Consider the following 13,777-nt stretch of genomic DNA (forward strand, 5'->3'; position numbering starts at 1 on the left):
TGTACTAAACTAAAATAAAATTATATACTGTATATACTCGTGAATAAACCAGTTCTTATATAAGCCAACACAGTTCTTAGGACCACCAAAACAACAAAAACTTTAAAACGTATGTATAAGCCAACCCTAAAAAAAATACACACATTTTATACAAAAAATTTACAACCTCTGACAATAAAGTTCAGTGAATGAAGTCAGAACGGCTGATCTGGCAACACTGGCGAAGCAAAACGCTGCACACGCGTAGCGGCAGGTGTTGACCATCTGCCGCCACCGTTGTTCAGTTGAGCGTCGTTTGTGTTCCGTGAAAGACTTGTTTCACAAAGTGCTTGTTTAGTGCATTGGTTCTTAACTGAGAACAGGAAAATGAACGAACAAAAGATCACTGAGGATGAGTCCTGGTGTCTCAGGTACGATCCTGAAACGAAACGGCAAAGCATGGAATGGCATTCTCCTGCATCACCTTGTCAGAAAAATCACACATCAAAATAATGCTAATCACCTTTTTTGATAGTCAGAGCATTATCCACAAGGAATTTCTACCTGAGGGAACGATGATGAATGCTGCAAGGTACATCGAAATTTTGACCCGTTTCATGAAACGTCTACGCAGGGTACGACCTCAGTATGCACAACAAGGTTCATGGTTTCTTGTTCACGACATTGCTCGCCCTCACACAGCCAATATCGTCAAACAGTTCCTGGCAAAAAAGGGGGTGGTGCAAATTGTAACGTGCCGATGGTCCCCCGGCGTAAAAGTCTGTAGTCGCCGTTACGTAAATCTGTTGTTTACACTAATATTGTTACTATTCATCGGCAGCGGTGATCGTATGGCGACGATCAAAGCCGATCGTGATGTCCGCCTATGATCGCATGCAAATGAGGTGACCTTGAAGCCGATTGGCTTGATTAGACACGTGCGGTCAGAAGTTTTTCCTTAAATACCGGCCGTACGTTGTAACAACTCTCACTCTGATTCCGCATTCATCTTTTGTTTGTTCTATTCAACTGAAGCCCTCTAGTAGGACGGTTCACCGTCTTGCTACCGTATCCATTGGCTTTAAGCTGATAATTAGTTAAAATGCAATAATTTACAGTGTTTGAATCCGTTTTTCGGCAGGTCCGGAATCGAAAATATTAAATAATCTTCACAGTCAAAGTTCTTCAAGGTGGTCCGGCCCTCAACCGAGAGGCCCCCTGGAGCTGATCAAGGTGTTCCGGCTCTCAACCGAGAAACCTTCTCTGATACTTGCGGGGAAAGGCTACGTCGAAGTGTCTAACAACATCGGATGTCCGATCAATATAAAAGTTTGACTGTTGATGATCATCAATTGGTGAGCCAGTATCTTTCTGTTAACATCAAATAGAGGGCTCCACGTTATACTAATCTATTGTTAAAATTGACTAACTTTATAATTAAATTGAATAAATAATATTTCATGCGAAAGTTTATTTGCAATCATTTTCCACTTGTCGTTTGCCACTTTATTACTGGATATTTCGAACCGGGCAAGCAACTCCCATAAGGGACATTGCAAAATTGAACATCCACCATACTCGCCAGATCTCAAGCATCCAGACTTCTTCCTATTCCCACGACTCAAATTCGCTTTGAAAGGAAAAAGATTTGACGATATTCCTGACATCCAACGAAACGTGACGAGGCTTTTGAACTCTATTCCAAAAGAAGACTTCTTGCAAAGTTTCCAGGACATGTACAGGAGATCTCAGCAGTGCATAGTAATGGGAGGTGACTATTTCGAAGGACAGTAAGGTAACTTTCATTAACATTTCATCTACGTTAATGTTACAGGACTATTCACTGAACTTTATTGTCAGAGGTTGTATGTTTCTAAAAATTACAATGAAAAATAATGAAAACTTTCAAAAAGGGGGTACAAGGTTTGGGAGGGCACAATGAATCTCTTCTAGAGAAATTTTGAATTACTAACCTTAAAAAGCCTTTTAAACAAACAGAAATTCATTAAGATAGTACATAAAGGTATTTTATTTTTCAATTTTACTACAAAAATATTAGAAATTATTTTCAAATTTTATCATTTTGAGGGGGACAGACTCCTTATGCCCCTCCCTGTGTATACCTCTGAATACAGTGCAGCAGATTTGGCAAGATATCTCAATACCAATAAAACAGATGAAAGTTTTTTTCCCAATACAGTGGTTTTTTTTTTTTCAAAAACAAGCACAAAATACGTATAAAAGACAGAACAAAAAACCACATAGAAAGGACAGGACATGAACACAATAATTATATTGAGCCCCAAGGGACATAACGTCCTTCCAGGCAGCCCTATGAATTAAATTATTATACATATTTTGCCGCCATTTTCCAAGTACCGTGTGCTACGTTAATAAATGTTATGTAATAAGATATGAACATTTAAACAATTTATGCACTTTAAAAGTTTGAATTGTCAGATCTGAAATTGTTGAATTACTATACTTCTCATATAAATAATGAGTCTATGGAATAAATATACCTTTTTGTTTCACAATACTATTCATATATAGACATGTAAATACGTATATGCTTCTATAGAAAAAAAAAAAAAAAAAAAAATATATATATATATATATACACCCTTTTTATTTTTTTTTGTACCATGACATCGTGAAAAATGTCTGTTTCAGCTGTGTTTAAATTATCCTAATATTTCCCATTGATGTCATTACTTATATTGTATTCTATGAAAACAATCTTGAAATATATTTTCGTAATTTTGTATGCATTTGCATACATGAAAGCGTCATATTTATTGTTACGATTATGATCTGTCGACTGAAATGAATTCACTATTTTTGGAGCAGTAAACGAGAAACATTTTTGAAAAAGGTGTTTATTTGTTTTTGGGACTTCAAATTCATGTTTAATTCTTGCTGAAGTTCTGTTTGTTTTCTGCTTTAACAAATTATTGTTTTTGAGCACAAATTTTGAACAAAATTTATAAGGCTGTAAATGTATAGCTGTCTAATGTCCAATGTATGACAATTTATATTGTTATCGTATGTATTACATGTTTGTATTATTAGTGTTCTTGCTTTGCTGTATGTGTTACTTAATTTCGTAATATTGGTTAGGTAAGCCCCACCCCAGGCACATAATCCATAGGTTATAATTGAATAAATCCATGCGTAAAAAATGTTCTTTAAAAATCTACATCTATTAAATATTTTAATTTATAAACTAAAACTATATAAAATTGAATTTTATTAGTTAATTTATCACATTGCAAGTTGCATTTAAAATCATCCTGTATAGTAACTCCCAAGTATTTTAGTGTATTGATACTGGGTTTTGTGCACATTTATTTCAAGTTTGTTTCCAGTCATCCACTGATTAATGTACCTGAGGTCATCTTCTGTTTTTTCTATAAGGTTTTCAAAGTTGTTGTCTTCCACGTAATGAGCTGTATCATCGGCAAATGATATAAGTTGTCCATTTAGATTCAACAAACAGAAGTCATTAATATAAACCAAGAATAATGTATGGCCCAAAACAGATCCCTCAGGGACACCCTTTTGTACCTGTAGGTATTCCCTTATTTTCTTATTTATGACAACTGCCTGTTTCCTTTTACAATAAGTTTTGAACCATTTCAGAATACTTCCTTGAATACCTGCTGTATGCAGCTTTTGTGTTAGTATACACTATCTACCAATAAGTATTTGGACACCTATGCAAATGACGATATCTACGGTCCTGAGATACGTCACGCCCTCCGCCAGTATATATCGTGTAGGAAACAACATCGGCATTAGTCACATGCAAGATGCCGCGCAGTTCGGAGCTCTCTGATTTCGGGAAAGGTATAATTATCGGGTATCACAATCGACAGTGGCCTATGTGATTGTTGGAATTTGCCCCGAGTCGGCCGACCAATGAAACTGGGAAATAGAGGCCGACGGGTGCTGTCCAGAGAAATTCGGAAGAACCGCACCCAACCGATGGCCCTCATCCGCGAGGAGTTTCAACAGGCATCCGGGAGTATTGTTTCAATGAATACCATCCGTAAGGAAGCACATCTGATTGGTTTTCATGGTCGTGCTGCTGCCCATAAGCCTTTGATCACAAAGTCCAACCGTGTTGCTCGGTTAATGTGGTGCAAAGCACATCAAAATCGGACCGTAGATCAGTGGAAATGGGTTCTTTGGAGCGACGAATCAAGGTTCACCCTCTACCGTTCAGATGGCAGGGTCTGGGTCTGGCGTCTGCCTGGAGAACGTCTCCTGCCAGAATGCATTGTGCCAACAGTCAAGTTCGGCAGAGGTGGAATTATGGTCTGGGGGTGTTTCTCCTGGTATGGACTGGGACCCTTGGTCCCCATTCATGGTAAGCTCAACGCCGATGCCTACTGCACTATTTTGGATGACAATGTGCTTCCTACGTTGTGGCAGTTTTACAGAGTGGACCCCTGTTACTTCCAGGACGACAATGCCAGCTGTCATACTGCGAGGTTAACCAAGGCTTGGTATGGTGCCAATGGGGTTCATCGAATGGACTGACCTGCCCAGAGCCCAGACCTGAACCCTATTGAGAACCTCTGGGACGAGTTGGATCGCCGAATTAAGGGGTGCCCTACCCGTCCAAAATCGGTGAAGGAACTGACATGTCTTCTCCAAGCCGAGTGGAAGAAAATACCACTAGCCGTCACACAAGGACTTGTGGAAAGTATGCCCCAGAGGGTTCACGTTGTAATTGACTCTCGTGGAGGCTCTACCAACTATTGATTTTGAATAAAGTTAGTTTTTCTTTTCTATCACAGGTGTCCAAATACTTATTGGTAGATAGTGTATTTAGATCAACGCTATCAAATGCTTGTTTTAAATCCAGGTATATTATCATAGAATATTTATTATTATTATATTTTGTATTCATGTATTGACAAAGTTTGATTATTGCTATTTCTGTATTTTTATTCTGTTGAAATCCATACTGGTTTGGTGTAAAAAAATTATTATGACTTAGAAAATATACAACTTGTTTGTTCATGTTTCTCCATTACTTTTGAAAAAATTGGGAGAACTGAAATTGTTCATATTATTAGGGTCTCCTTTTTTGTAAATTGGGTAAACAAGGGAATATTTCATTTCATCATAGAAGTAACTTTCTTTGATTGATGAGTCAATTAGGTGTTTCAGTACTCCAATGTGATAGAATGAAATTATTTTTAGCATTTTCAGAGTTAAGCCATTGTAACCAATTGCCTTAAAATCATCTAATTGATTTATTAATTTTCTACAGTAGGTATATCAATATCCATAATTGCTACTGAGTTTACACTATTATATCCACTTTCATGTTGACATGTATATCTTATAGTATTGGCATTCAAGTTTCTATCAATGAATTCCTCATTAAAGGCATTTGCTAAATTTTTAGAATTATGATGGATTGGGAGTATTTGCTTTCTGTTAATTTTATTGAGTATAAAAGTATTTATGCAATTCCATTGTTTTCACTTATCTCTATTGCATTCAATAAATTTGTTTTTCAGATATTCTTATTTAGCTTTTTTTATTTGAAATTTCAACATTTTATCATAGTTCTTACATTTATTTTTATATACAAGTATGTTGGGATATTTCCTTTGTGTTTTATATAACTTTTCTTTAATATTTATCTTCAGTATAAGATCCTTAGTATTGTTTTGAAGTATTCTATATTATTTTTAATACTCTTTTGATCTTGAAAATCAATGTAACCAAGTATTGGATAGTGATCAGTAATGTGCGTTTTAAGTACAGAGAATTGTTGTAATGTATTTTTATTTGATCTATAGAAAACATGATCAATGGAAGTACCTTCTTCATTTAGTTCTCTGGTTACTGATTCCTGTAAAGCAATGAAGCCATTTACAGCCATTACGTCAAGATAATTTGATACCTCATTATTATTCTCTAATATATTAATGTTTAAGTCCCCAATGATTTAACATGTCTTTTTTTGTTTTTGAGATAAAGGCTTTCAACTCTTCATTGAACTGTGAAATAGTATATGATTGAGATCTGTATAGTAATAAGATATCGATATCACAATCTGGTAGGTTAATACATAAGCTTTCAGCAGTTATAAAATTGCAAGTTTTTTTGAGGCTTTTGATTGATTTATTAATATACATAATGACCTCCCCTGATTTGTTATATGTTCAACAGTTAAAATATGTTTGATAATCATTCATATATTATTATAATTAACAATATCATAATTGAATAATTCATCTTCCTTTAACCATATTTCTATCAGGCATATAATATCTATATGTTGAGGTAACGACGTCAAGAATATCAGAAAATTATCAAAATTGAACTCTAAACTTTGTATATTCAAGATAAGCATACTAATGTTCTTGCTGCTTTTTAAGGAATATTTTAAAAAGTTATTTACATCATATATTTCCTTCAGAGTAGGTTGTTGTTAGTACAAGTCTATTATATAATTTTCATTGTTCATCAGCACTCAACTTTGTGAGGTCTTCCTCATCCCTTATTCTTATAATACTAGAGTCATCAAGTCTACAGAGGGAAATTTTTCCCATCTTTTGCCCAAGCATACTTGAAGTTGTTGCTCTTTTTAAACTCTCTGACCAGGAAAAACAAGCGTTTGCTCTCTTGTGAAAGATGTTCATTTATATATATTCTGTTGGATGCAAAGTTGGGGTTTATTGTATCAGCTGTCAATTCTTGAGGCTTAGCTTTTTGTATCCACAATTTTTTTGAGTGTTCACTTACAAATTTTATTATTATAGGTTTGCTTTTATTTGCATTTCTTATGGGTACTATATGAAATTTCTCTATTTCTGTGTTTTCTTGTATCCCTATTTCTTGCTTTATTGCATTCACAATTTCTATGACATTCTCTGAAGGCATCTCTGGAACTCCATTTATTTCAATGTTGTTTTTCCTGCTCTTGTTTTCTATGTCATTTATTCTAATTTTGAGCTCCTTCACTTCTTTATTTCAGGCTTCGATTTTCTGATTTAATTTGCTTATTTTCCTTATCAATACATTCAATGTATGATTTCATTTCACATATTTTTTCCCCGAGATCTTCAACACACAGTGAATTAAAAGTTATTGCCTTTGTTATGTTTTAACTGTTTCTTTGTTTAGCTCCTCTTGTTCTGTTGTCAGTTTTTCGATTGCCACAGTAAAATCATTTTTCATCAACTGTCGAAGTTTCTCAATGATTTTTTTCCAGATTGTCAAGTTTCTTGTCAAAGCCTGCTTTCATTTTTTCGATTTCCTTGGCATAAACACTTTTCACACTTGGAGCATAAACAAGCATCTTTTTTTACTTCAGCCATTCTTCTGAAGCACTCTCTCTTCTTCTTACACAAACAGTGTGTAGCATCAGAGTGTATTTTTTGCATGGAAAAACTTCAGTCTTGTTCACAATGGTACCTTTACAGCTCTCACATTCCATGTTCCTCAATTTTTTTAAAATTGTTTATGTTTCACCTTTTGACTCACAGATGCCACTACGATCGTTCTTTTGTTATGTCAATTTGGTACACATGTGCTTTTTATGTTTATATTATATTCATATATTTTGATAAATTTACGTAATTTTATAATTTTCGTGTACTTGGTACTTACATTTTTCAGAATATAATCCCTATCATGCAATATCTTGTTAAGATATTGCACAATAATATTCACAAAATATAGAGAGCTCTCGAAAGTACGTGTTCGGAAACAAAGATGCCGTTGCCAACCTTCTTTTTGAATAAAAAAAGGTTGTAAAATAATTACATAAATAAATAAATGGTAAAATAATTCAAATAAGATTGAGTTATTTCAATTTGTATTTTTTGCCCCATACCCCGGGGCCCAAAAAGGCATGCTATGGCCCTGCCTCCCCCCCCCCAACACAAATACAAAGATAATAAACAAAAGATAAATAATCACGTTTCAGAGTTTTCATGGGTACCATAAATTTTACAGTATTCACAGACTGTTTCGTTTCAAACAATTTCAAAATAACAATTCATACCAGGAACAATTTTTCCACTTGCTTTTGTCTGCAGCCCTCTAGCACGAATAACCTCAACCTCTAGGTTTCCTTTTCTATCACATAAGCTAAGCTGGATGTCACCTAGACTAGGAGAAGCCAGAACTTGACGTCCAACCATTTGTCCTGGACCAAGGCCTTCAACAAAATTTGAGAACTCCCCTTCGGGTACTAGTCTAATTGTTGGCAACCATCTAAGGGTTTCAGAAAATAACATATAAGCATGAGAAATTTTACTATTCTATAAATGTGCTGTGAGATCAGTGAAGAGAGATCTTTTGATGATAAAATTATATATAATGTAGTAATACATTTCTATACAGGGTGTATTCACAACTCAATGTACAAACTTTCAAGGGGAAATAGAAAAGACAAAAACAAAACAGAATGACATAGGAATGTATGACTGGAAACCCCAACCTGATCAGCTGGAAGATGCAAAAATGACAAGCAAATAATGGGTGAAAAAACTCTTTATTTAGCTGTACTTTACATGAGGACAGTATGTGTACACGTTAAGTTTCACAACAAGTGCTCAAAGTTCTTACCATTCACAGTTATGCACCCTTCACAATGGTGGCACACATTGATTTTCAAACCCTTTCAAAAATGCCCGGCATTTGCAGCTGTGGCAAAAATTCTTGCAAGGAGGTTGGTGTCAGAATCAACGGGCATCTTGTAGACCATATTTCATGTACACGTACTGTCCTCATGTCTAGTATTGCTAAATAAAGTGTTTTTCTACCCGTTATTGGCTTGTCATTTCTGCATCTTCATTTATCCTCTAGCTGATCAGGTCATACATTCCTATATGATTCTGTTTTCTTTTCGTGTTTTCTACCTCCCCTAAAAGTCTGTTCATTGAGTTTTGAATCACCCTGTATATCAATATGTCTCAGCAATATAGGGAGCTATCAAAGTCCCTAAAGTTCCAGCAAAATATTTAAAATTCCCTAGGGTGTCATGAATTCAAAAAGTTTGAGAATCTCTGGTCCAGAAGTTTGAAAAGTATAGCTAATGGTTTTATGTTCTTAATTTAAATTTGCATTTAATTCAATGCAGCAAAGAAACAGAAATAAACATAATTTTTTTAAATGGTATATTGAACTTACCTCCTAACCAGATCAGGGCTCACCACCCTATCTAAATTTTAGAGATTTTAGCAGGAGATCGAGGAAGATCTGGGCCATACTGGAAAATTTGAGTATGTGTTGTGAACCTAAAGTGAAGTTTGTTTTTGTGTAATGCATATTATAGTGCTGTCATCTACCATCAATTTTTTAAACTATGAGTGAAATGTAATGATTGAATAATTCGACCTGTTGCTTTCCGTGGTGAGACTGGCTCACATTCGCGCGATGAAGTTGGGAAAGTACACTTAACTTGAACAGATGTGAAGAATTCTTTTCATATCTACATTTTTAAAGGGGGGGGGGGTTTAAACTTACATTTTATTCTAGGCTCATTTAACTAAAGGAAGACTCATTAAAGAGGAGAGCTAAAAATCACACAACATACCTTTCTGGTAGCTGAAAAATATCTGAATTAATTTTATTGAGGTAACACACAGTGAAGGGCCCGTTCCTGTTGTATGTATCTGGGGCCTACTCCACCACTGCAAATGCAGTCTTATATGTTGCCACAGGGAATCCGCGGCTGAGCAGTTATATTGAATATGAAGCCCGCAAGACCAGCATTCTTCATTTGGATGAACACGTTGTCACCAATATGCTGTCACTGCAAGCACAGTCTTTTGAAAAGCAACACAAGTTATGGCTCATGCATCCCAGCGTGGACATCGACACGAATCAGGTCGTGCTGTCTGGTGCTGAATGCAATAAGCTGGCTCCTGGAACAGTAAAGATCTATACAGATGGCTCGAAGTCTTCTGACGGTACAGGGTGCGCTTATGTAGTTATAAAAGAAGATGGATCCATCAAGGAACAATGGAGCAGGCAACTCTCAAAGGAAAACAGTTTCTTTCAAGCTGAAATATACGCGATTCTGCATGCCGTTTCTCTCAAGGCACACGCCTTATCGAAACCAGTGCTGTCTGGGAGGATCAGAAATCAAAACCCACGATTGAAGATTATCAATCAAAAACCCACGTTCTATGCATCATAATGTATGGGAGATTCGCCGAATTTTATGCGCCAACACGAGAATCCGATTGCCTGGGTTAAAGCCCACACAGACATCTTTGGCAATGAAATAGCCGACAAACTTGCCGAGGAGACCTAAACCTTCCGTCTCAAGACGACTACCTTTGGCCAAGGAGTTTTGTCCATCAGGTGCTTAAAGAGGGCATGTTGCAGCAGTGGCAGACCAATTGGGATACATGCGCAGCAAAGGACGCCTACAAGATACAACGACGAGTTCATTGGCGTTTGAACGTATGGCCTAGAGAGAAAACAATCGCTATCGCCGAGCATCGCCCTTTTCCGGTGTATCTTCTGCATTTTAAATGTTCTAGTAACAGCGTATGCATCTGCGGTTCAAATCGTTCCCTATGGCACTACATCACCACGTGTCCCCAGACGAGAGACTTCCACTTTGCCAGAGTCCAGAATGCTGGCTTGGAAAATAAGATGCTAGCATGTTGTTTACCTTGATTTCCAGAAGGCATTCGATCTGGTCCAACATGGTAAACTCTTGAAGCGTTTACACAAGATTGGAATTTGGGGCAACTTGCTGAATTGGATAGAATCGTGGTTAAGAGCTAGGTCGCAACGAGTTATGGTGAACGGGGAATTCTCTGGTTGGACAGACGTCACAAGTGGAGTTCCTCAAGGAAATGTCCTTGGGCCCCATACTTTTTCACTTTTTATCGATAAACTCGATCAGGGTATTGATGGGATTACAAGCAAATTCACAGATGATGTGAAGCTAATGGGGGTAATCAGGAATCAAAACGATAGGGAGTTGCTCCAGATCAACTTAAACAGGATTGCAGCATGGGCAAATGAATGGAACATGATGTTTAGCGTTGATAAGTGCATGGTCCCTCATTTTGGTCCAAACAACCCACGGTTCTCTTACGAGTTGAATGGTGTCACTATCCCGGATGCAACTAGGGTCACCGATTTGGCAATTCTCATTGACGAGTGACTTCGTTTTTCTGAACATTGTTCATCGGTGGTCAAAAAAGCGAATAGAATGCTTGGTCTCATTTTCAAAAAGGTCTCTTCGCGTTCTCCTAAAGTCATTCTTCCGCTTTTTCGAGGCTTAGTTCATCCTAGACTGGAGTATGCTGTAAGGTTTTCGAGACCATACCTACAGAGGGACATAGATTTGATTGAAGGGGTGCAGAGAAGTGCTACGTGTGTCCTTATTGGCGCACCGGGCTTGAGTTATGAAGAGAGACTTCATTTATTGAATATGTTTACATTGGATGAACGTAGTGTCGAGGAGATATGATCGAAGTGTTCAAAATTTTCAACGGGATGGACCATGAACTTTTAGTACACTTCCAATCGACCGCTTTCACAAGGGGACACCAGTATCAATAGGTAAGGGACAATGTGAGGTTATGGTGTCACAGGGAATTTTTCTCTAATATGGTTGTTAATAAATGGAATAGCTTACCCCGGAGGTAGTAAATTGTAACACAATTGACACATTTAAAAAGAAATACGATAAACATGTTGGGGTAAATCGAAAAGCTATCCATACTTAGAATAAGACAACCATAAGTATTCTTTAAGGGCATTGTATAATACTTTATCATGTGTATATATTGTTTAAAATTTTTGTTAATTGCATTTTTAATTGGGTTGCTATATTTTTGAAATATATGACATTCATATTTTTATGGGCATCTTTTTCTCAGCCACCTCGTTGGGCATTTTGCCTGTTGTGGTTGTATTTGTATAAGAATTCTAGACAGTCCTCTGAACTTTCAACGTTTGCAGAGGTTGATTTGATTCCTATACCGTAACCTACATCTACTCCACAATAAGACGTGAGCTGCGGGATCAAGGGGACGACATTCGCGCTCGTAGGACCTGTCTTACGAGTCAACAAGAGAGGTAACACGGTTACCTATCAAAAAGTATAATTTACGGCCAAGAAGAAAAGTATCAGTTGTATCACTGACACCTAATAATCGATATAATTTACGGCCAAGAAGACAAGTGTCAACTGTTTCATCCTTTTCCGGCGGGTGTGAATGAAATGGAGATGCTGGCCATATAGAAATCAATTTATATCTTATTACAGCTTGATTGCTGAGATTGGTATATTCTAGATTAGATAAACTCAGTTCCAGATTGTGTCACATACAAAACAAAAATTATTCTTTGATTATTTATATAAGGACTATTACGATTACAGACTGATTATCTGTGGATGATGCTATGATCACAATTTTTACTCCAGATTCTTTGTATATATGTACATCGTTGTTTGTTATTTTCACATAAATTAATAAATTTCAGGGTACACCCATCCGCCGGGAAAGCTTCGATATCTCTCTGAGATGGGAAGCGGGGTGTGTCCGGTCCTTCAATGTTCAATGTACTTGTTGCGATCCTTAGCTGGCGTTTACTACACCATGACACTGCACTTCTGCTGATTTACAATCTACAATATTTTTATCTTTAGGCCTATCTACAATTTTCCAAGCATTGTTTTTAATGTGACCTGCAATGGTTTCAGATATTGAATGCTTTCAGTGATTTGCACCAGTGCCATTCAGAGTCCCACAAATGGTTTTGGGCTCATTTGGGAAACTATTTGTTTCCAGTGCTAAAGCTTTATGGAAGAGTAGATGACTTTGCCTAATAATACTCAAAAAAAAAAGTCAATGAATAAGGCAAATACCAGGAAATACTAAATTTTTGATGATGCATTCCGACACGCTATGGGTGTCGTGTTTAGAGCATAAAAGTATCACGCTGACCGAGTTTCCCACTTGGATTGAGTACCAAATCTTCAATCTTGGTTGCTCAGCGGAATGAAAAAAAATACGTCTGTTCAAGTCAAACCTCGTGGCAAGAATGAAGTGAAACGCCTGCTTGTAAGTCTTTTGCAACAACCTGATTGGCTCACTAGGGAAAACCCCTCATGTAAGTAAAGCACTTAATCGTAGTAAACATATCCTACTTCGTTGCCTCATACAAGATCTTAGGAGTGCACTATATCAGCCAATCAGGTTGTTGCAAAAGACTTACATGTAGGTGCTTTGCTTCATTCTCGCCACGACGTTTGACTTAAACAGACGTATTGTTTTTCATTTCACTGAGCAACAGAGATTGAAGATTTGGTACTCAATCCACGTGGGAAACTCTGTCAGCGTGATAATCTTATTCTCTGAAGATGACACCCATAGCGTGTCAAAATGCATTAGGAATTTTTTAGTATTTCCTGGTATTTGCCTTATTTGTTGACTATTTTTGTTGAGTACTAAAGCTTTACCTATGCAAGCACTATTCAAATTCGGTATTTCCAAATCAGGCATATCATCAATATAATGTTCTTGGTAATGATTTGGGACTCTTGGTCTCTATGTGTACAAATCAATGTAGGTATAGCATCATTTACACTATCCATTCAAGTGTCACTGCTATTATAATCAGTGTCAACACTTTCAATATGGTCATTCTCAGTGTCCTCAAAAACGTCCTCACTGACTACTACATTATTTTGATTATATCCCATCTCACTATCAGTTCTTTTATCATCACTATCTAAAGAACTGTTTTCCCTAACCACTCTCCCACTGAATAAAGAATCATCATGGAATTT

The 13,777-nt window shown here is 36.7% G+C and overlaps 1 protein-coding gene across 1 annotated transcript in view; it reads right to left on the minus strand.

The window, feature by feature from the left end:
• The window catches only part of LOC149084851 (regulating synaptic membrane exocytosis protein 2-like), a 229,740-nt gene that overhangs the window by 33,925 nt on the left and 182,038 nt on the right, over nucleotides 1-13,777 (minus strand). Inside the window, exon 18 of the mRNA XM_089232581.1 lies at nucleotides 8,015-8,226. Within this exon, the coding sequence (XP_089088707.1) occupies nucleotides 8,015-8,226 (212 nt within the window). The remainder of the gene's footprint in view (nucleotides 1-8,014; nucleotides 8,227-13,777) is intronic.

The sequence above is a fragment of the Pholcus phalangioides genome, unplaced genomic scaffold, assembly GCF_987345545.1.
Source record: "Pholcus phalangioides strain wild (caught in Gottingen) unplaced genomic scaffold, Ppha-v1.0 ptg000007l_1, whole genome shotgun sequence".
NCBI lineage: Eukaryota > Metazoa > Arthropoda > Arachnida > Araneae > Pholcidae > Pholcus > Pholcus phalangioides.